General features: G+C 43.6%; 2 protein-coding genes across 6 annotated transcripts in view; both read right to left on the bottom strand.

Annotated features, from left to right (window-relative positions):
* Nucleotides 1–24197, bottom strand: part of TBCE (tubulin folding cofactor E) — a 135756-nt gene that overhangs the window by 75003 nt on the left and 36556 nt on the right. The window contains exon 2 of the mRNA XM_024106491.2: nt 21179–21249. The gene's annotated coding sequence lies outside the window, so the exon portion shown is untranslated. The remainder of the gene's footprint in view (nt 1–21178; nt 21250–24197) is intronic.
* Nucleotides 7161–24197, bottom strand: part of GGPS1 (geranylgeranyl diphosphate synthase 1) — a 63945-nt gene continuing 46908 nt past the window's right edge. For all 5 annotated transcript variants that reach the window (XM_065590520.1, XM_065590523.1, XM_065590521.1 and 2 more), the window contains 2 exons: nt 21179–21249; nt 7161–11073 (listed from right to left, as the gene is read on the bottom strand). In XM_065590520.1, coding sequence (XP_065446592.1) covers nt 10312–11073; nt 21179–21249 — 833 coding nt within the window. In that variant the 3' untranslated portion in view covers nt 7161–10311. The remainder of the gene's footprint in view (nt 11074–21178; nt 21250–24197) is intronic.

Genomic DNA, 24197 nt, shown 5'->3' with positions numbered 1-24197 from the left:
GGAGAACTTGTCTGTCCTTCTGGGCACATGGGGTGGGGAAGTCTGTGGGAATTACAGGAAAGCACTGGAAGTGATTTAGCCTGTGTTCTCATTGCAAGGGGGGTGGCTTATCACCTCAAATGAAAGCAGAACAGATACTCTAACACGCCTACCCCCAGCTGTGCTAGCTAGGATTAAAAGCACCACTTTTCTCAGAAGAGAGGTTTTTATGTATGCATAGAAGGATGACATAAAGCAACATCTGAGCTTGAGCCCAGGCTAAAAGAAGAACAGGAGGACTTGTGGCACCTTAGAGACTAACAAATTTATTAGAGCATAAGCTTTCGTGGACTATAGCCCACTTCTTCGGATGCATATAGAATGGAACATATATTGAGGAGATATATATACACACATACAGAGAGCATAAACAGGTGGGAGTTGTCTTACCACCTCTGAGAGGCCAATTAATTAAGAGAAAAAAACTTTTGAAGTGATAATCAAGCTAGCCCAGCACAGACAGACAGTTAGATAACAAGTGTGAGAATACTTACAAGGGGAGATAGATTTCAATGTTTGTAATGGCCCAACCATTCCCAGTCCTTATTTAAACCGGAGTTGATTGTGTCTAGTTTGCATATCAATTCTAGCTCAGCAGTTTCTCGTTGGAGTCTGTTTTTGAAGTTTTTCTGTTGTAATATAGCCACCCGCAGGTCTGTCACTGAATGACCAGACAGGTTAAAGTGTTCTCCCACTGGTTTTTGAGTATTTTGATTCCTGATGTCAGATTTGTGTCCATTAATTCTTTTGCGTAGAGACTGTCCGGTTTGGCCAATGTACATGGCAGAGGGGCATTGCTGGCACATGATGGCATATATCACATTGGTAGATGTGCAGGTGAACGAGCCCCTGATGGTATGGCTGATGTGATTAGGTCCTATGATGATGTCACTGGAATAGATATGTGGACAGAGTTGACATCGGGGTTTGTTACAAGGATAGGTTCCTGGGTTAGTGGTTTTGTTCAGTGATGTGTGGTTGCTGGTGAGTATTTGCTTTAGGTTGGGGGGTTGTCTGTAAGCGAGGACAGGTCTGTCTCCCAAGATCTGTGAGAGTAAAGGATCATCTTTCAGGATAGGTTGTAGATCTCTGATGATGCGCTGGAGAGGTTTTAGTTGGGGGCTGAAGGTGACAGCTAGTGGTGTTCTGTTATTTTCTTTGTTGGGCCTGTCTTGTAGGAGGTGACTTCTGGGTACTCGTCTGGCTCTGTCAATCTGTTTTTTCACTTCAGCAGGTGGGTATTGTAGTTTTAAGAATGCTTGATAGAGATCTTGTAGGTGCTTGTCTCTATCCGAGGGATTGGAGCAAATGCGGTTAAATGCTAACGCTGCAGTGAAGATATACCCGTAATAAGCCAATTTTATGAAAGATAAAAACAACAAGGGTTGAAATAGAGATCAATAAACTAGGCCCCTGGTGTCCTGCTATGCTACTTGAGTTTTGATAGTAACTGGAAAAGGAAACCACAAAACATCAACATTGATGAATGAAGTCTTCGTTTTCTATTTTACAGCACTGTATATATCACAGTTACCTGAGAAACAACTTGTATCATAAGAGCACCTGGGCCTAAAGTTTCAGGGTTCTAAAGTTAACATTTGTGCAAGTGCTGCTCAAAGCTACTAAAAAATATCCAGTAATGATTCTATCCAGTAGATTCCATCTCTTTGGCTGCCAGCAAGAAGTTACTATTATCCAGCAGTTGCTAATAAGTAAAAGATAGGTTTCTGAAGCTCCAGCCAGGGACAGAAGTACTGGGAGGCCTTCACTGCCTGCAGTTCTGCAAACCTGCCTGCAGGGAGGTCAGCAGCCTAGAGGCTGGGGCTTTCTACAGGGAACGGGAGCGCTGGAGCTGACGGAGCTGCATACCCATAACTCTTCCTGCACACACTCCAGGGGGTTAAGGCTCAGCACATTCTTCCCTGCATGAAGTTCCCCAGCAGGGCACAACCTGAAGAGCACAGGGAGAGGAACCATGCAGTTCCAGCATCAAGACTATAGCCCCAATCCCTGCTACTGGTCTGCCCACAGCCTCCCGTCCCTGCTTGCATCCCCTTACTTCCTGGATGCAGGCAAGTTTGCAGGGCTGCAGTCCCTTCCTTCCGATTGCCCTTACCACAGTCTCTCTTCCCAGCCCATAGCCTCTTACCTCCTGTGTGCAGACAGATTTGCCAGGTGGCAGCCCCAAAAGGAAAGTCTGGGGCAGGCTGAGCACTGACTGCAGGCAAGTTTGCATGGCAGCAGCCAGAGAAGGCATGTCCCAACACATCCTTCCCTGGCTGCAGCCTCCAAACTTGCCTGCAGGTGGCACCTTTCTTTCAAAACAGGTTGATAATAAGCAGCATGCCCTTGCAAATATCCAAATCCTGTTAACAGTGATGTTAATGATATGGGATTGGTTCCCAGCAACATGTCGCCATTAACTGGAAGTTGTGAATATCAGGATTTCTATTAAGTGGAATCTACTGTAGTTACGTATATCAGACTACCCCTAAAAAACACACCATGTAGTCTTTCCTAGCGGCAGGATGTGTGTGTCCTTTAAAGTTCTCTCTCCCTTTCAACTGAAACAGGTTAAGTACTGTGATTGGTTTCATTCTGGCTCTTCCAGAGGAAGGAGCTAGCACTGAAACACTACGCTAGATGAACTGCTCTCACTTGGCTTCAAATAAGGAGAGAGCTGCAGCTAATGAAGATATATCAGACCAATCTCTCCGCAGGAAGGTGTTCTTCACCTCTGGGTAGCTCAGTACAGGAAAAAAAACAAAAAATCAATATCCCTTTCCTGAAACAGTAAATCCTCACAGCCCAGTTAGAGGAGTTCCATTTAAATCCTCATCCAGCAAAAGCTTCCATTGTTCCAGACAGAACACTTATGTGCTACTGCTTTCAAACAGTTTTTTTTTTTAATGCAGAGGTAGCTCCTTGAAAATGAATTTGCCTATAACCTTGAGAAGGCAGAGCAACGAAGGCTAGAATAAAGAAGAGATGTACCATCTACTGAGCCCCATGTACAGCTATTACGTTTGATAGGGGTTCACATTTGCTAAGTGTACAGTAATTAGAACTGATCCAATAATAAAAAGGTTGACAAAAAGAGTGAAGTTCTCTAATGGCAAGTGCATTTCTAAATCCCACATTTAGTATTTTATATTACAGTGAAAATTAAATAGCATATAATGCCGCAGGAGGTTGCGTTGCCCTTTTGGGAAAGGCTGCTGCTGGAGCTTTACTGGCCACAAGAAAGCAGGAAATTCATTGGCTGGGTTAACTGGTTAACCCTTGAGAGGAGGTGGGGGCGGAGCCAAGGTTTAGTGTGGAAGTGGGAGAAGAAATGCATAGCACACCATTCGGGTCCTCATTCACCAAAGCATTTAAGCATATTATGCAAAGGTAAATTAGAGTGAAAAGATTTTTGGAGAAAACACTTCAGTCTCTTCCCTCATTCTTTGCACTTTTGTCACTCATGTACAAAACACATTCAAGAGACATGAGATTTTTTTTTTTTAAATATTGGAAACATTAGGTTCTATTTCAATCTGTAGAATCGAAGCAAAAAGGGAAGGAACGACAGCAGCACTGAGGCTGTTGCTCTAGCCATTAGGAAACAGTAAGTTTGGAAAATGTCTAAAATGCCTGGAGGACGGGAAGAAAATGGGTGGTGATTGAGATCATGCCTAGTCCATAAATCCAGCTGTAATTAGATAAGGAAGAGGAGAAAGTATGTGGAGTTAAGTTTTTGGGGGCTTGGTTTTAGAATCTAGAAGTTTCTGGAAGGTGACCTTTGTACCTGACAGTAATGATCTATAAATATAAAACATTAACTCATTTTATTTTTCCCAGGGCAAAATTCATTGGGTGGTTTCTCATCCTAATTGTAGTAAGAAAGCTGCTGCTCAACACAGCTAAAAAATGGCTACTCACCTCGTAACGGTTGTTCTTCGAGATGCATTGTTCATGTCCATTCCAATCAGGTGCATGCCTGTGCACGGTAGCCAGAAGATTTTTCCCATAGCAGCCTCCCGTCCGGTCAGCCTGAGCACCCCCAGGAGTCATGCCTTTATGGCACTCAATATAGAGTCCTGCCGACCCACCACCCCCTCAGTTCCTTCTTGCCGGCTACTCTGAAAGAGGGGTAAGAGAATGGGTATTGGAATGGACATGAACACCACATCTCGAAGAACAACAGTTACGAGAAGATGAAGAAAAAATGGTTACTCAAGTGCTTGTTCATGTCAATTCCAATCAGATGATGCACACGCCTAAGTTTAGGAGATAGGGTTGGAGTCTTCCACTGATTGGAGTACTACTCGTCCAAAGGCCGCATCGTGTCTGGCCTGCTGGGTAATCGCATAGTGCATGGTGAAAGTGTGCATGGAGGACCACATCACCACTCTGCAGATTTCCTGAGTGGGGACCTGCGCCAGAAACGCTGTTGATGAAGCCTGCACCCTGGTAGAGTGCGCAGTGATTGGGGGTGCGAAAACCGCCACAGGTTGTAGCAGTCACGAATGCAGGACGTGATCCATGACAAAATGCATTGTGATGACACACGCAGAGCTTTTCAGATCTGCCACGAATAACTGGACCGATTTTCTGAACGGCAACATTCTCTCGATGTAAAAGGCTAGCGCCCTGCGGACATCCAGAGAATGAAGTCTCTGCTCCTTGCCGGTGGAGTGCAATTTAGGGTAGTGGGGTGATCACCCCGCTCCAGTCAGAAAGGGGTTAAAACAAGCTCTGGGAAAGGGCTGCCCCGAGGAGGCAATCAGGGCAGCGCAGGTAGCAGCCAATCCGGGTCCGGTAGGGCTGGTATAAAAAGGGCTGTGAGCTAGGAGGCAGGCAGTCTCACTCCAGCCTTGGGGTGGGAAGAACTGGGCTGCGTGGGAACACAGGAAACCTTCAATAAAGCAGTGCTGGGGAAGAGGCAGGCTGAGTTGGGGAGCTCAAGCCTGGCAACCTCCCAGGCTGAGGCCTGACAGGAAGGTCTAAGGAAGTACTGGGGCTGTAGGGAAAGGCAGCAGGTCTAACCCCCTAGCCAATGATGAGTGGCCATTGCAGACTGCAGTTTACCTCTGAGTAAAGGGGCTAGATGAGGACTGGCAGTGGATCACTGACGTGAGGTGGGCTCAGGGGAGTGGGGTTCCCTGGGTGAGGGGCAGCACCCCAAGGTGGTCCAGGGGGGATGTGGGGCTTGTCAAGCCCTTTTAAAAATTGGCTGATCATAGGAGTGGCAAACACAGAGTGGCCCCCCCGCGCCCGGATGGAAGGCCGATATGGCGGCTAAGTGCACTCTTATTGAGGACAACAAAAGCCCCCGCTGCTTCAGATGGAAGAGGTAATCCAGAATGAGCTGCACTGAGGCTAGTGTCGAGCATGAATAGTGCTGCGCTAACCAGACTGAAAATCTCTTCCACTTGGCAAGGTAGGTGGCTCTAGTAGAGGGTTTCCTGCTGCCAAGGAGACTTAGTCGAACCTGTTCTGGACAGGAAATCTCCATTGGGTTCAACCATGGAGCTTCCACACTGTGAGGTGAAGCAACACAAGGTTCGGATGTTGAAGACGACAGTGATCTTGCGTCAGAAGGTCTGGGAAGAGTGGAAGGGTGCTTCCATGGACACGTCTAGGAGAGAGGTGTACCAGTGCTGACAGGGCCAGGCTGGTGCTGTTAATATGACCTGAACTCATTCCCTCCGGATCTTGAGGAGTACCTTATGAATGAGCGATAGGGTGGAAAGGAGATGACCTTCCCATGGAAGGAGGAATGTGTCCGCTCTGAAACCTAGGCTGTGATTCTGGAAGAAGCAGAACTGCTGGCACTTTCTGTTGTGTCGCATGGCAAATAGGTCTATCTGGGGAAAGCCCCACCTCTGGAAGATTAAAAATGCGATGTCCAGGCAAAGGGACCACTTGTGGACTTGAAACGACCTGCTGTGGTGGTCTGCTAGCTCATTTTGTACATACACAGATGTCCCTTCAATCCTCCTGAGAGATCTTGATGAAAAGTTCACACAGGTAGTCGGTAATCCTCAGCCAAAATGTTTTAGAGAGGAATGCCTTATTTCTTCCTCCATAGTAGGACACTTTCCCAGCCATTCACCAGCAACTTCAGCAGGCACCATTGCAGTACATAAGCTAGTAGCTTGTGTGGACCCAGGTGGCTTCGGGATGCCAGCAGCAGCTGTGCTTGCTCTGCCTGTGTTACCTTCAGGAGTGCTATATCAGCTAAAATCACCACTGCCTGTGGGAAATGGCACCAATATTCACTGCCTTTTACTACTAGAATCATGCAAGCCAGCAATGTCCTCGTTTCCCCAACTCCTGGTGGGCCACACTCACCCAGGTTCATGCTGTGACTGGCACAGTACACAGGCAATTCCAAGCAGATGTGAGAATGTAGTCTTAAAACTTTAGGGGAACAAAGGGAGCAAGTTCAGCATCTTAAGTTTGTTTCTATAGTGAATACGTTGACAATTGACCTCTGTGTTTTATCTTCAGCTGCTGTCACTGCAGTCTCCAGGGTCTCTCCCTCTACACCTCTGGGACGCCTGAGCCAGTAAGGAGAAAAGGGGACTTGGGATGACCTGTTCAACGAGATCTGCATGCCCGTGCTGCATTGAACAATGAGCACTGGGCCTGGATGATGAATACTGAGCAGAAGAAAAGAGTGGACAGGAGAAAGGCCCAGGAGTCCCAGCAGAAGAAGGAAATGCACCAGGACATAAGGGGACTTTTCAGGCAGCAAACACAGATGCAGTAAACTCTGGTGGACTTGCAGGTCCAACAATCCTAGGTTTGTGTCCCTCTGCAGCCCATTGAGAACTCTATCAGGACCACCCTATTTGCTGCTCTCCCCGCCCCAACATGTCACATGGCATCAGAGATCACTGCACTATCCCTATCACTGCTCCTTGTGGGCCATTAAAGACAATCACAGCTTCACATGAACTGTGGCTTCCATATGGCAGTGTGTGTATATGTATAAATGAAACAGACATGAATATCATTTCCGTTTCATAAGCTCTTTCTTAATGGATTCAGTTTTGTTAATTTTTTAAATGTATTTGTTTTAAAATTGCCCATTTCTTGCACTGATTTTGTTACATAATACAACTCTATTATTTGGAACATAATTCATCTTTATTAATTCACAACATATGCTGCCAAGGGATCAGCAGTTCTGAACATTATCAATTAGCTGTTATTGCATAGTGTCACACAACTTATAGGATCATTTACAAACAAAATTACTAGGTACATAGACATACAGCAGTCACCACATGACTCCTACCAGGCCACCAAAAAACATGGCCAGGTAGAGAACACTACAAAATGCTGGCTCGGTAAAATGGTCTTTCAAAGGCTCTGAGCTATATACCTCTAAATTGAGCTCTTTTAAGGACCCTGGTATCCAGGGCTGGCTTCAGGCCGATTCCCCGGAATCAGGCCCTGCGCCTAAGAGGGCCCTGCACCTTAGGCGCCTTAAGTTTTTTTTACTCATATTCACTTGGCGGTGGTCCGCTCCGGGTCTTCAGCGGCGGGGGTTCTTCAGTGCCGCGGAAGATGCGGAGCGGACCCCCCGCCGCCGAAGTGCTGAAGACCCGGACTGCCGCCGGGTATTCGAATCGGGCCCTGCAGGTCCTAAAGCTGGCCCTGCTGGTATCTGGCTGTTCAGATTCAGTCACTCCACCTTTGCCCTCCACTCTGGTAGAAATTTTTCCCCATCACTTCACATATAGCATGCAGGACTCAGCATATAGTATAATCATTGGGATATTTTTCTCACCAAGGTCCCATCTTGCAAGTAAACAATGTCAGCAATCCTTCAAATGGCCAAAAGCACATTCATCTGTCGTTCTGCACTTGCTGAGCCAATAGTTGAACCGTTCCTTGGTGCTGTTGAGGTGCCTGGGGTAGGCTGGGTTACCCATGATCAGTATTGGCATTTGAATGTTCCCAGTGGTAATCCACTGGTCAGAAAGGAGACTTCTTGTAGCTTTCTGAACAACCCTGTGTTCCTAAATGAGTGTCATGTGCCTTCCTTGACCAGCCCACACTGATGTCAATGAAGCATCTCCAGTGATCGACCAATGTTTGCATAACCATAGAAAAGTAGCCACCTTTGTTGATGTACAGCGGCAAGGTGCTCTAGTGCCAAAATGGGGATATGCATGCTATTTATTACTCCACCGCAGTTTGGGAATTCCATTGCTGAAAATCCATCCATCATGTCCTGCACATTGCCTAAAGTCACAGTCCTGCATAGGAGGCAGCAATTAAGGGCCACTATGGTGGATTTCCTCACTTCAAATTGCTACGGTCAGTCAGGAATCAATTTGGCATAGCAAGTTTCATAGTGCAATTGCCACTCGCTTCTCCACCATCAGTGCAGCTCTCGTTTTGGTGTCCTTGCGCTAGAGGGCTGGGGCAAGCTCAGTGCACAGATCCAGGAATGTGGTCTTGCACATCTGAAAGTTCTGCAGCCACTGCTAATCATCCCAAATCTTATGATCCCACAAGTTAGTGCTTGTTTCTTGGGCCCAGGAACGGCGCTCCACCATCTGCAGCTGCTCCATTAATGCCAATAACTTTGAACTGGTTCTCACTATGCCCCACAGCAATCTGTCCTCCAAGGAACAGTCATGTTCCCCACTCATTTAGTTCTTCTTGTTGCTCTGCAAATATTCCAGGATTGCGTACCCTGGGCTTGCAACGCTCATGACAACAGAGCAGAGCCGTGTAGGTTCCATGCTACTGTCAGAGATGGTAGCCTGCGAGTCACTAGCAAACTGGGAAGTTGACCCCATGCTCCTAGTCACCCCTGCATGACTTATTTTAGTCCCTTCATTCACTGCCAAAACTTCCCAAAAGACATTGTGCTGGACTGCACAGTGGGATAGCTACACTGCACTCTATCAATACAAGCCCCCTGGTGAGTATGTGCACCGCCGACACAAGGAGCCAACTACACATGTGCACAAGTGATGTACTAACTGTGGTGGCAGTATGTCGACGTAACTTGAGTCGACATGTTTTATAATATAGACGTGGCCCTACGGCCACCCAGAAATTGAAATTAGAACTATGGGATTGTGTGCATACATATTTTCTCAATTACATTTAAAGTTTAAGACATTAAATCACAAGGAGAATTTTTGGCAATATATCTGAAGCACGGAGGTAACTAAAGACACTAGGTGACCATTTGCTATGTTACTATTTGCAGTTAATCTGTTTTTATGTTTTTTTTTTGAAACTGTCACCAATGAAATGTTTTTTTTAAACTTGCGTGCCAGCTTTAACATCCAATATGATCTTTTGGCTATTGGTGCAGGTTTGACATATCTTTAAGTCAGAAAATCATCTGATTTGATATAACCAAACTAGTCTGCTCTAATACTTAAGAGATTCCATCACAAGTACAAAGGAAGTAAATACTCCACTTATTCTTAACTAAATTACCTAAAGGAGACTATCAAGAAATTGGTACTAGGGTGGTATATCAGACCAGAGTGTTAGTGCCACTTGAAAGGACAATGCCTGTGCCCTTGTTGGCCAAGCTAATGCTCTGAATGATTCATACTAAAAATAACTCATGATTTCAAATCCATTTGGCAACACTGATTTGCCTAGTATACCATCGTTCCCCACATCTGCCTCTGTGGCGACACATCTAGATTGGTTTGTTGTACAGAAAAAGTCATTGACCATTGTGGAGCCTTTCTTCTCCATCCATTCCACTTTAATAAAACCTATTTTTGTTAACTTTAAAAAGGACAAGGAATATATTGCAAAAAAGTGTTACCTAAATCTCCATGTTTAAAAAAAATACAAAAGCTCCTAAACAGAGCAAATTCAATTTAATATGGAAATTTAGTCAATCCTATCTCAACCAGATTAAAACCTGCAGTGTTCTTAGAGGACACAAACTCTATAGCTAAAATAAACACCAATGACTGTGCAGTGGAGATTACAACTGAAAGATTCACATGAAAAACTAAAATTAACAATTTTACCTTAACAGATCTATGCAAGTTTATTTCTCTATGCAATATTTTGTAAGCAGTTGTAATTAAAGCTGCAGAGAATTTGTGGTGCATACAAATACCCTTCAATTACTACTTACACAATATCTAATATAGCAGTTTCTATAAGTAATTTTAAATAAGCATCATTTTTACACTTTTCTTTACATCGATTTAGTACGAAAGTCTAGTTAATACATTCTGGTTTTAAAGTTTCCCTCCCCAAACCACAAGTCAAATCAATTAGTTAATTTTCATTTTCTTTGAACATTTTGCTTAAGTGTTCAACTAGTGCTACAAGTTCCGGGTTTCCCCCAAGTGACTCAATCTGTTTATATGCTTCAGATTCAAGCTTTTGCAGCGTTTGCCGAGTGTACTCAAAGGAACCTACATTCTCAAGGTAATGTACACAGTATTTTTTTATATCTACATTTTCTGTCCTTTGACGCAAAATATTCTGCACCTGAGTGCTTTCAGGTCTGGACCAAATAGCATGAATAGTTGGGAATGAGAACTTGCCCTCAGTTAAATCTTCGCAAAAACTCTTGTTCTCACTATATTCTTTGGAGTGTAAATTAGCATAGTCATCTCGTATTTGGAAGAAGAGCCCAAGTGTATTAAGGAGTGGTTTTAAGTCTCTTTTATAATTGGAGAACAACTGCATGAGGCCCACAGCTAATCCAAAGAGACCACCTGTCTTTTGCAGTACCATGGCTTTATACTCTGCTTCTGTAGGACAGGTGTATGTATCTCTCCAGTAAATATCCAAACCTTGGCCCTGATGGAGTTCCAGCAGCTGACGAGTGAACACTTTCACAGCTTCTGGGTGATCAAGTGTTAAAACCTTCTGCAGACCAAGGAAATACACATAATTAGCAGAATTTATTACAGATGGAATTCCATAGATGCTATGAGCCACCGGAAAGCCCCGTCGTAGCTTTGAGTTATCTTCAATGTCATCTATGAGTAAGCTGGCATTGTGCAACATCTCTGTCACTTCAATAATAACCTAATAATACAAGAAGAGAAAAGTCTTACATTGTAAAATAAGTTCTAAATTTGTGGAATATTTTGCATTTACACTGCATTAATTAGCATTTTGTTCATTTTTAGTTGGTCCACCTCCTCCCTCTGTTGCGAGGGGCTCCCTAGAGCTCCATTATTGGCCTTTTGCATGAAAATTATTTTTGCAGCCACATCACACTGGTAGCTCACTGTCATCCTGAGATCGACCAACACCCCCAGGTCTATCCTCCTCTGTTTTCAACTGATGTGCCTCCAGACTGTAGCAGAAACTAGACCTTAAATTCATGACCTACATTTTTGTACTATTGAATTTCATCCCATTTCTGTCACTCCAATCTTCAAAGTCATCCAGATTTTCCTGTATAACATACTGATCCTCCTTCATACTGATGGGGCCTCCAAACTTTGTATCAGCAAGTTTCATTAGTACACTCCTACCTTTTGTGCCAAGGTCATTCAGAAAAATATTGAACAAGATTGGTCTTGGAACCAATCCCTGAGGAACTCCTACTAGTAATCTCCCTGCAGAACGATAATTCACCCCTCAGTACAACCATTGCTGTCTCCTCTTTAGCCAGGCAAGGGAGAAGTGTGGTTTCAAGATGAGATTTTTGGAAGCAGATGAACAGTGGGAAAACTAGTTTAAAATGGCAGAAACTGTAGAGAAAAGACACATGCTAGCATTGAGATTGTATGAAATCAGAGTACATTAGATGGGGGCATGGCATGTAAGATAAGATGGAACAACTATTTTATGAGAGGAGACTAAGAGGTTAGCTTGTTTAGCCTAGCAAAACGAAGGCCGAGAAGGGATATGAATTGCTCTCTATAAATACATCAGGAGGTAAAAACCACGGAAGGTGAGGAGCTATTTAAGTTAAAGAACAATAGTGCCACAAGGACAATTGGATATAAACTGACCATTAATAAATTTAGGCTGGAAATTATAAGGTTTTTAACCATCAGAAGAGTTAAGTTTCTGGAATGGCCTCCCAATAGGATTTTGGGGGGCAAACATCCTAATTAGCTTTAAGAAAGAGCTTGTCAAGCTCTAGGAGTGGGATTGTATGATAGGGATGTTCGGGATGGGGGGGGAGGGGGAGGAAGAGGGAGGGCATGGCTCAGCCAACCTGGAGTCCCCTTCCAGTTTAGGTCTTATGTTCCTAAAGCTCATGCTTCAGGGCTTAAGCTGATCACTTGCAGGGGTCAGGAAGGGACATTCTCTCCCCTCCCCAAATGCATTTTTTGGATCTCCTTCCTCTGAAGCATCAGATAGCTACAGATGGAGATAGGACACAGGGCAGGGTGGGCCAGTGCTCTGAAATGGTATTGAGAATTCTCTCTCAGATTCTTGCTCAGAATCTGATCGCCATATGTAGGGTTGGGAAGGAAATTGTCCCCCAGGTCAGACTGGCAGAGACCTTGGGGGTTTTTTAGTCTCTACAGCTTGGGGCAAAGGTAATTTGCGAGGATTATCTGGGTATCTTTCACTTAATTCCCTGCCATTGCATGGGCCTTAGGTATTGGTACATCTCAGTCTCTCCTATCCTCTTCCTGTGAGCACAGTAACAGTCTCCTGAGGGTTGTAACACTTTGGTCTAATTTCAATTGTTGAATTTAGGTGTGTGGACGTCTGGATGGTGTTAGTGGCCTGTAATATACAGGAACTCAGGCTATATGATCTGATAATTTCTTCTGGAGTTGAACTAACTATGAACACAATGGAAGGTGTTTAAAAAAAAAAAAGGGTATGTCTACATTATGGGATTAATCCGAATTTACAGAATTCGAATTTTGGAAACAGATTGTATAAAGTCGAATGTATGCGGCCACACTAAGCACATTAATTTGGCGGCGTGCATCCATGTACCGGGGCTAGTGTCGATTTCCAGAGTGTTGCACTGTGGGTAGTTATCCCATAGCTATCCCATAGTTCCCGCAGTCTCCCCCGCCCATTGGAATTCTGGGTTGAGATCCCAGTGCCTGATGGGGCAAAAAACATTGTCGCAGGTGGTTCTGGATACAGCCTCACCCCTCCCTCCATGAAAGCAACGGCAGACAACCATTTCGCGCCTTTTTTCCTGGGTGAACACTGCAGACTCCATACCACGGCAAGCATGGAGCCCGCTCAGCTCAAGACAGCAGTCATGAACATTGTAAACACCTCGTGCGTTCTCGTGCAGTTTATGCTGAACCAGGACCAGAAAAACGAGGAGAGGAGGCGGCGGCAGCGACGGCAACGTAGCGACAAGAGTGATAAGGACATTGACATTGCTTTGGAGATCATGTTGTTAACGGGGCAGGTTCTAGCCATGGAACGCCGATTCTGGGCCCTTGGAAACAAGCACAGACTGCTGGGACCGCATAGTGTTGCGGGTGTGGGACGATTCCCAGTGGCTGCGAAACTTTCGCATGCGTAAGGGAACTTTCATGGAACTTTGTGACTTGCTTTTCCCTGCCCTGAAGCACCAGAATACCAAGATGAGAGCAGCCCTCACAGTTGAGAAGCGAGTGGCGATAGCCCTGTGGAAGCTTGCAACGCCAGACAGCTACCGGTCAGTCGGGAATGAATTTGGAGTGGGCAAATCTACTGTGGGGGCTGCTGTGATGTGAGTAGCCAAAACAATCACTGAGCTGCTGCTACGAAAAGTAGTGACTCTGGGAAATGTGCAGGTCATAGTGGATGGCTTTGCTGCAATGGGATTCCCTAACTGTGGTGGGGCGATAGATGGAACCCATACCCCTATCTTGGCACCGGAGTACCAGGGTACCCAGTACATAAACTGCAAGGGGTACTTTTCAATGGTGCTGCAAGCACTTATGGATCACAAGGGACGTTTCACCAACATCAACGTGGGCTGGCCGGGAAGGGTTCATGATGCTCACGTCTTCAGGAACACTAATCTGTTTAAAGGGCTGCAGCAAGGGACTTACTTCCCGGACCAGAAAATAACCGTTGGGGATGTTGAGATGCCAATAGTTATTCTTGGGGACCCAGCCTACCCCTTAATGTCATGGCTCATGAAGCCATACACAGGCAGCCTGGACAGTAGTCAGGAGCTGTTCAACTACAGGCTGAGCAAGTGCAGAATGGTGGTAGAATGTGCATTTGGCCATTTAAAAGGTCGCTGGCGATCGTTACTGACTCGTTCAGACCTCAGCCAAACCAATATCCCCATTGTTATTGCTGCTTGCTGTGTGCTCCACAATCTCTGTGAGAGTAAGGGGGAGACCTTTATGGCAGGGTGGGAGGCTGAGGCAAATCGCCTGGCTGCTGATTACGCACAGCCAGACACCACGGCAATTAGAAGAGCACACCAGGAAGCGCTGCGCATCAGAGAAGCTTTGAAAACCAGTTTCCTGACTGGCCAGGCTACAGTGTGAAATTTCTGTTTGTTTCTCCTCGCTGAAAACCCGCCCCCTTTATTGACTCATTCTCTGTAAGGAACCCACCCTCCCCCTTCCCCCAGCTTGCTTTCAAAGGAAATAAAGTCACTATCGTTTAAAAATCATTTATTCTTTATTAATTGATTATAAAAAGAGGGAGATAACCTGGGTGGGGTTTGGGAGGAGGATCGGTAGGAAGGAAAAGGCCACTAAAAAAAACGGTTAAAAAAATGACAGCCTTTTGCTTGGGCTGTCCACTGGGGTGGAATGGGAGGGTGTACAGAGCCCCCCCGTGTTCTTACATGTCTGGGTGAGGAGGCTATGGAACATGGGGAGGGGGATTATACAGGGGCTGTAGCGGCACTGTTATCCTGCTGCCATTCCTGAAGCTCCACCAGACGCCGGAGCATGTCTGTTTGCTCACGCAGCAGCCCCAGCGTTGCATCCTGCCTCCTCTGATCTTCCTGACGCCACCTCTCATCTCGAGCGTCTCTCCTCTCCTCACGTTGGTCCCTCCTGTCCTCACGTTCACTGGCATCTTTCCTATACTTAGAAGCCATGTCCTTCCACTCATTCAGATGAGCTCTTTCACTGCGGGTGGATTCCATGATTTCCGTGAACATCTCGTCTCGCGTCTTCTTTTTCCGACGCCTTATCTGAGATAGCTTTCGGGACAGAGGAGGGAGGCTTGAAAAATTTGCAGCTGCTGGAGGGAGGGAAAAAAGGAGAGAATTTTTAAAAAAGATACATTTTAGAGAACAATGCTTATACTCTTTCATGGTGACCAACACTATTCACATTACATAGCACATGTGATTTCTGTGCAAGGTCGCATTTTTCCTCTTAATATTGAGTGCCTGTGGCTTTGCTGCTAGAGATCACAGACGCAGGTCCGGGCAACAGAATTCGGCTTGCATGCGGCCATGGTAAGCCATTGTCTTTTGGCTTCTGCGCCCTCCTTTCCCACATACCAAGCAAAGCCCGTTGAATGCTGCGGTTTTCCTGTTAACCTTCAGCAGCAGAAAACAACCCCCCCCATCCAATTCTCTGGATGATCACTTTATCCCTCCCCCCCACCACGTGGCTGGTATCAGGGAAGATCCCTGCTAGCCAAACGTGAAAAGCTCAGGGCTAATTCCCTCCCCCCCCTGCGCTTGGCTAAACGCAGGGAAGGATTTCTTTTCAGCCACAGGCAAACAGCCCAGTAGGAACGGCCACATCTGTCCCCTTAATTAAATTCCCGTATTTCAACCAGGTTACCATGAGCGATATCACTCTCCTGAGGATTACACAGTGAGATAAAGAACGGATGTTGCTTGAATGCCAGCAAACACCGGGACCATACGCTGCCAGGCTTTGTCATGCAATGTTACCAGATTACTTGCTACTAGCATGGCGTGGTCAAGTGTCCTACCATGGAGGACGGAATAAGGCTGCACTGCCCAGAAACCTTGTGGCAAGGCTTTTGGAGTACCTCCAGGAGAGCTTCATGGAGATGTCCCTGGAGGATTTCCGCTCCATCCCCAGACACGTTAACAGACTTTTCCAGTAGCTGTACTGGCAGTGAATGCATCCCAAGTCTTCAGGGCAAAGTAATCATTAAAAAACGCTTGCTTTTAAACCATGTTTTATATTTTAAAGGGTAAACTCACCTGAGGTCCCTTCTATTGGGTCATGGTCTTGGATACTGGCTTGGGAGGGTACTTCAGTCAGGCTGAGAAAAAGATCCTGGCTGTTGGGGAGAATGGAGTGCTGGGTGTTCTCCGCAAGCTCGTCCTCCTCTTCCCCGTCCGCAGAATCCTCAGGTGTAGCTGATGAGATTACCCCCGCCTCGGAATCCACGGTCAGAGGTGGGGTAGTGGTAGCAGCCCCCCCTAGAACTGCATGCAGCTTGGTGTAGAAGAGGCATGTCCGCGGCTCTGACCTGGAGCGACCATTTGCCTCCTTTGTTTTTTGATAGGCTTGTCTGAGCTCCTTGACTTTCACGCGGCACTGATCTGAGTCCCTATTGGGGCCTCTCTCCATCATGCCCTTGGAGATTTTTTCAAAAGTTTTGGCATTTCGTCTTTTCGAACAAAGTTCTGCTAGCACCGAATCCTCTCCCCATATAGCGATCAGATCCAGTACCTCCCGTACGGTCCATGCTGGTGCTCTTTTTCGATTATCGGCCTGCATGGTTACCTGTGCGGATGAGCTATCTGTGATCACCTGTGCTCTCAACGCTGGGCAAACAGGAAATAAAATTCAAATGTTCGCGGGGCTTTTCCTGTCTACCTGGCCAGTGCATCCGAGTTCAGATTGCTGTCCAGAGCGGTCACAATGGTGCATTGTGGGATAGCTCCCGGAGGCCAATACCATCGAATTGCGGCCACATTAACCCTAATTCAAAATGACAATATCGTTTTGGCACTACTCCGCTCGTCGGGGTGGAGTACAGAAATCGATTTTAAGAGCCATTTATTTCAAAATAAATGGCTTCGTTGTGTGGACGGGTGCAGGGTTAATTCGATTTAACGCTTCTAAATCCGAATTAAAGTCATAGTGTAGACCAGGCCAAAAAGCAGCAGCTTTCAACTGGATCCTGGCATAAATAAGGAGACAGTGGAATTGACAGGATTGGGTAGTGTGGAAGTGTTTCTTTGTACTAGAGAGAAAGAAGAACATAATTTTGCATATTCTGAAATCAGACAACTAGGACGTGAGGAAGCAATCATCTAGAAGAGACTAATAGAAATGTTCATCCATCCTAACCAGTGGAGATAGTGTAGCAGTGTTCACAAGCAATGGTGCAAAGGTGGTGGGTGATATGTAGACTTGGAGATGCAAGATGCAGCATTCGTGAACAAGGATGATATTTGCTGTCAAAACTTTAAGTAAGGGAACAGTTGTTTGATGGTGCTTCTTTTGCTCTGAAGTGATTCTGACATTTAGCTGCCTGGTAAAGAAATCAGATAAATTTGTGGATTCATTTAGTCAAGACAGCCAGTGTGGTGCCAGTGAAGAACATAAAGGTGTCAGATATGTACTTTGATTGTCAGTGGCTTAAAAGTGATAGTTAAGTTAGGTGAGAGGTCAACAGTCAGGAGACTGAAGACTGCAGTGATCTGAGAAGTTAGCCTCGTAGGATCCCTTACTGGAGCCAAAGAAAGAAATGCTTAATAGAAAGAGCTGAATGCTGCGGACTGCCCCATATTACAAGGCTTCATGCAGTTAAAGTCACAATGAATTACAGAGAGGCAGCAGCTGCTCCATAGTTAAGGCTGAAGCCAGCTTTCCATTCTAAGCATGATTTTCAAACCTACCCCTTAAAGGGGAAAAAAAAAAAAAAAAAAAAAAACCACGATTCCCTGATATTTCATGTACTGTATCATCCCACTATAGACTCTCTGGAAAGTTTGGTATAAAGTCATTCAGAAGTTTGTGTTGTAGTTTTATTTCACTCATACATTGTTGTTCATTAAGTTTTTTGGCTAGATCTCGCTGATTTGAAGTTTCTGTGAACCACATTCTATTAAGGAGTCTTAGCCTTTCCTAAATTTTAAGATGGTATCTGCAGGTTTTGTGATAACATTTCAGGATGTTATCACAATAATAAAAAAAATGTGTGTGTGTCTCTATATGCACAAAAAGTATACTACACATTTTAAAGTTATACATTTTAATGTACTTTTCAAAACATGGATGGCCCATGGGTAGATGCTCATGAAGCGTGGAAAAGAGTAGCTGACAGGAACTAGACAAAGTGTATGTGGGTCTGAAGTGAATGAATGTGATGAAGCCACCTGGGCACAAGTAGTATTGGGAAATGGGAAAAGGAAGCCACATGGAAGAGAGAGGTTTTCTCAGAAGGAATGTGGCCTATTCCTGCATTGCTTCAGTACTTCACTGGAATCCCTGCACTGCTTGAGGGGCCTACAGGAACAATCACTGATTACATTAAACATTTAAAATCCAAGGATGTTGATAGAGCTAATACAGCCTTTGTTAACTTTGAATGGAAACAAATATTGTTTCAGAAAACAAGAATACTGCCATGCTTTTATCATCACAGGAAAATGGCAAAGAAAATAAAGATTACGCTTCAGATGTGCTGTCTCTGAAGGTAGGCAAATACACAGTTCAGGTCACCCAATCAAACTTTACTCTGTCCCTAAATGCCACCCTCAGAACAACCAGAAACGGACTTCTTTATCCACACAGTGCATAGGAACTAGGACTGTTGATTAATCACAGTTAACTTACGTGATTAACTAAAATAAAAAAAAAATTTACTGCGATTAAAAAATTAATTGAGATAAATCGCAGTTTTAATCGCACTGCTAAACAATAGAATACCAATAGAAATTTATTAAATATTTTGGATGTTTTTCTACATTTTCAAATATATTGATTTCAATTACAACATAGAATACAAAATGTAAAGTGCTCACTTTTATCATTTTTACCGTGCAAATATTTGTAATAAAAAATATAAAGAAATAGTATTTTTCAATTCACCTCATACAAGTACTGTAGTGCAATTTCTTTATCATGAAAAAGCAATTTACAAATGTAGAGTTTTTTGGTTACATAATTGCACTCAAAACCAAAACAATGTAAAACTTTAGAGCCTACAAGTCCACTCAGTACTACTACTTGTTCAGCCAATCGCTAAGACAAACAAGTTTGTTTACATTTACGGGAGATAATGTTACCCACTTCTCATTTACAACGTCACCTTAAAGTGAGAACAGGTGTTTGCATAGCACTTTTGTAGCCGGCATTGCAAGGTACAGTATTTACATGCCAGATATGCTAAACAGTCATATGCCCCTTCATGCTTCAGCCACCATTCCAGAGGACATGCTTCCATACTGATGCATGTTAAAAAAAAAAAAAAAAAAAGTGTTAATTAAATGTGTGACTAAACTCCTTGGGGGAGAACTGTATGTCACCTGCTCTGTTTTACCTGCATTCTGCCATATATTGTGTGTTACAGCAGTCTCTGATGATGACCCAGCACATGTTCATTTTAAGAATTTCACTGCAAATTTGACAAAACGCAAAGAAGGTACCAATGTGAGATTTCTAAAGATAGCTACATCACTTGACCCAAGGTTTAAGAATCTGAAGTGCCTTCCAAAATCTGAGAGGGACGAGGTGTAGAGCTTGCTTTCAGAAGTCTTATAAAAACAACACTCTGATGAGGAACTTACAGAACCCGAACCACCAAAAAAGAAAATCAATCTTCTGCCAGAGGCATCGGACTCAGATGATGAAAATGAACATGCTTCGGTCTGAACTGTTTTAGATTGTTATTGAGCAGAAACAGTCATCAGCATGGATGCATGTCCTCAGAATGGTGGTCGAAGCCTGAAGGGACATATGAATCTTTACCACATCTGACACAAATATCTTACGACCCTGGTCACAACAGTGACCTGCGAATGCCTGTTCTCACTTTCAGGTGACACTAAAGAAAAAGCAGGCAGCGTTATCTCCTGTAAATGTACACAAACTTGTTTGAGCAATTGGCTGAACAAGAAGTAGGACTGAGTGAATTTATGTTTTACATTGTTTTATTTTTGAATACTTGTAGGTGAACTGAAAAATAAAATAAATAGTATTACAGTGCAAATATTTGCAATAAAAATATAAAGTGAGTACTGTACACTTTGTATTCTGTTTTGTAATTGAAATCAGTATATTTGAAACTGTAGCAAACATCCAAAATATTTAAATAAATGGTATTCTATTATTGCTTAACAGTGCGATTAATTTTTTTAATCGCTTGACAGGCCTAACAAGAACCTCAACATTGAAGTACAGGAGTATGGTCACTAATGAAATCAACGTATGGACTGGCTGGATAAGAGTGTCAGAAATAAGAGTTGGAGAATTGATCTCGTCAGATAATATTTGACGAGAAGCAGCTTTTATACCTTAGATGTAGTTAATTTAGAAAAAAAATGCACTGCAGACTAGATTTCTGAAAAGAATGTTTGACTTGACAGAGCCACATGGTGGGGGCACACAGCCAGACACTGAGGGTTCCTGACATGTAGTCAGAAGTGACACCTGCCAGGAACTGAATATTAGGTGGAAGAACCCTGATCCCTGGTTCAGTGCGTCTGACTAGGGTGTGCTGGTAACCATCCATCTCTGCACTGAGAGGCAACATGATCATCATCTAGATGCTTTGCTCAAAACTGGCACACAACAAACAACTGATTAGTTATTGAAGACTTCATACAGCCGTTGGCTTGTGATTTTGACATGGGAAATATCAAGCAATAAATGGCCCTTTCCCAACCCACTGTGCTTAATGATTTGCAGAGCAATTGGCTAGTTTCTCAGACAGGTCACTGAAAGTGCTGTGTTAAGGGATCGAGAGGAGGACAGTGATAGCTGTTCAATTACAACCTTTAAAGAAACAGGTTAAATACACATTTTGGAGAAACACGTTACACACAAAAAAGTAACATTTTGAGTAATGTTAATAAGCAGATGTTTTCCTTTTTATGAACATTAAATTCACAAGGCTGCAAGGCATAGGAAACTACTTTCCAACAAGCCAAGCCACCTTCGGCAAAAAATAAATGGAAGAGTTCGGGATTTATCAGTATTCGATGCTATCTAAACTAAGGGAATCCGTCATCTGTATCTCTTATAGTTTTAAAAATACCTCCTCTTTTAACCAATAAAGAGAAAGTGACTGGTACCTGTATTTTATCGTCTGGAACATTCAGCCAGTGATTAAAGGCCTGTGACAGTTTGGTTCTCACTTGTTTACCTGTTAAAAAAAGGTTTAAATATTGAGGAAGGAAATTCCATAAGATCAAATAGACAAAAAGTCAAATACCTGTACAATAATTCCATGCCTCTATTTCTAACAATTACCACCCACCACTATAAGAACAACTGGTTCAATAAGAACAAAAGTTGATCAGTAACAATGTCCCCAATGAGTTTTGACTTAAGTTGGCAGATTATAGTAGCTTAAGTACTGCTGGAAGTGGGAAAAGGTGGACGGCTTCCATAACATATAGAATAAGCAGCATCTTGCTTAGTCATATCAGTGGCCTTACATTAAACATCTCATGGTGCTATCTAGAAACAATGCTACACTACATATTGCTATCAGTTACAGTAAGTTATATTTAGACATTGCTGTAATTAAATTGGTAAAACAGTTTATAGTTGACCATGGTGGATGAAGGGCAGACTGCAAGTCTGTAGTTTATATAAATCTGACAGCAACTGACAAATTTTATAAACCTAAATTTGTCAACATTAAGGACTTTTTTGGGATATGTAACAAGAGTTATAAAACAAGGTTTCAGAGTCAGATCAATCATTTAACTATCAAACTATCTGATCTGCTAGTGCACAGATCTCATGTTATATTTATTGATCATCCCTTTATTTGCAGCTGGTCCTCCCACAATATACCAGTCTTATTTTTCTCCTGGGCTAACTGCCATCATAGTAGTCTGTATTCCACTCAGGACAACAAAAGTGGAATTTGACTTATTTCCGTTTCTGCATCGCATTGGAAATCCACTAACTAGTTCAATGAGGTTTGTTGGCAACAGAAAGGTAAGCAACTGGGCAGCAGAAATAGTCTGACAAAGCCAATACCAAAGAGATCCTTAATACACATTTTGAACAGAAGGGAAATTTTTTTCAGAAGTTTTATAAAACTATTTGTTCTGGAAATCGCTCCCAAAAACCACTAATAGTAATACTTGATTCTCAGAATTAATTAACCAAAATAGAGCAAGCAATCACCTTTTTCTGAGAAAGATGAAAGACAGAGTCCAAATTTCACTTTTAGAGAAGCTAAGCTAATAATCATTCTAACTTCTGTTTCAACACAAAGTAGGAAAAATTAAATTTTAATTAGTTTAATGCATATTAATATGCATATACCTATATATTTTTTGGAATGAATAGCAACTGCCAGATCAATTAGGGAGAACACTAAAACAGATATCTTAATACGAACATAGAGTTCAGGTTATCCTGAGCTCAGCTTCCTGATGGAACAATTTCAAAATCATATTAAGTCAAGCATCTCTGTAAATACAGCTCTTACTAAGAGTTCCTGGGAAAATAGCTTTATACAAACCACAAAGCTGGGCATGCCAGAGTCAGGTTTCAGACTGTTTTTACCCTATTCCTGGCAGAGCAAAATTAAAGAACTTGAAACAGATTAATTTCACATGACTAAATTAGTTTTGGGGACAATGACCAACCTCTGAGCATCCTGCAAGTGTTTTAAAGTTTGACTGTTTAAGTTAAAGATTTCAGAGTGATAGCTGTGTTAGTCTGTGAATCTGTAGTTTTAAGAACGCTTGATAGAGATCTTGTAGGTGTTTGTCTCTGTCTGAGGGATTGGAGCAAACACTCACCTGCTGAAGTGAAAAAACAGATTGACAGAGCCAGAAGAATACCTACTCCAGGACAGGCCCAACAAAAAGTAACAGAACGCCACTAGCCATCACCTTCAGCCCCCAACTAAAACCTCTCCAGCGCATCATCGAGGATCTACAACCTATCCTAAAGGATGATCCCTCACTCTCACAGATCTTGGGAGACAGGCCAGTCCTCGCTTACAGAAACCCCCCAACCTGAAGCAAATACTCACCAGCAACCATACACCACACAACAAAAACACTAACCCAGGAACCTATCCCTGCAACAAAGCCCGTTGCCAACTCTGTCTACATATCTATTCAAGGGACGTCATCATAGGACCTAATCACATCAGCCACACCATCAGAGGCTTGTTCACCTGCACATCTACCAACGTGATATATGCCATCATGTGCCAGCAATGCCCCTCTGCCATGTACACTGGCCAAACCGGACAGTCTCTATGCAAAAGAATAAATGGACACAAATCAGACGTCAAGAATTATAACATTCAAAAACCAGTCGGAGAACACTTCAACCTCCCTGGGAACTCAATTACAGATCTAAAAGTCACAATTCTCCAACAAAAAAGCTACAAAACAGACTCCAACGAGAAACTGCAGAACTGGAATTAATTTGCAAATTGGATACCATTAAATAAGGCTTGAATAAAAACTGGGAGTGGATGGGTCATTACACAAAGTAAAAACTATTTCCCCATGCTAATTTTTCCCCTACTGTTACTCAAACCTTCTTGTCAACTGTTTGAAATGGGCCATCCTGATTATCATTACAAAAGTTTTTTTTCTCCTGCTGATATCCCACCTTAATTGATTAGTCTCATTAGAGTTGGTATGGCAACACTCATTTTTTCATGTTCTCTATGTGTGTGTGTGTGTGTATAATCTCTTCCTACTATATTTTCCACTGCATGCATCCGATGAAGTGGGTTCTAGCCCACGAAAGCTTATGCTCAAATAAATTTGTTAGTCTCTAAGGTGCCACAAGTACTCCTCGTTCTTTAAGTTAAAGAGCGTCTCTCCAATTGCTCTGTGAAGGACCTACCCAGACCAGGGAGTATGAACAGCATGGGGCACTGGGAATTTGCACATGAGGGGGTCAAAGCCCCTTGCTGTGCATGCACTCCCAGGAAGCAAAGGTCAGCTACCCCTTTCTTTAAAGACCCAGCTGCTCTTGGCTCTTTTACTCCCATGGAAGATGGGAGGATGTTGGGTATGACAAAGTTCACTGTGCCTACCAGCCCTCCCAGGCTAGCCTGTGCTGGTGGGGGGGCGATCTCAGTTGTCTTCCCAGCAGGCAGAG

Source organism: Chrysemys picta, chromosome 3 (assembly GCF_011386835.1).
Source record: "Chrysemys picta bellii isolate R12L10 chromosome 3, ASM1138683v2, whole genome shotgun sequence".
NCBI classification, from domain to species: Eukaryota; Metazoa; Chordata; order Testudines; family Emydidae; genus Chrysemys; species Chrysemys picta.
Note: the sequence above shows the minus strand (reverse complement) of the source record. Positions and strands in the feature narration are given on the sequence as shown.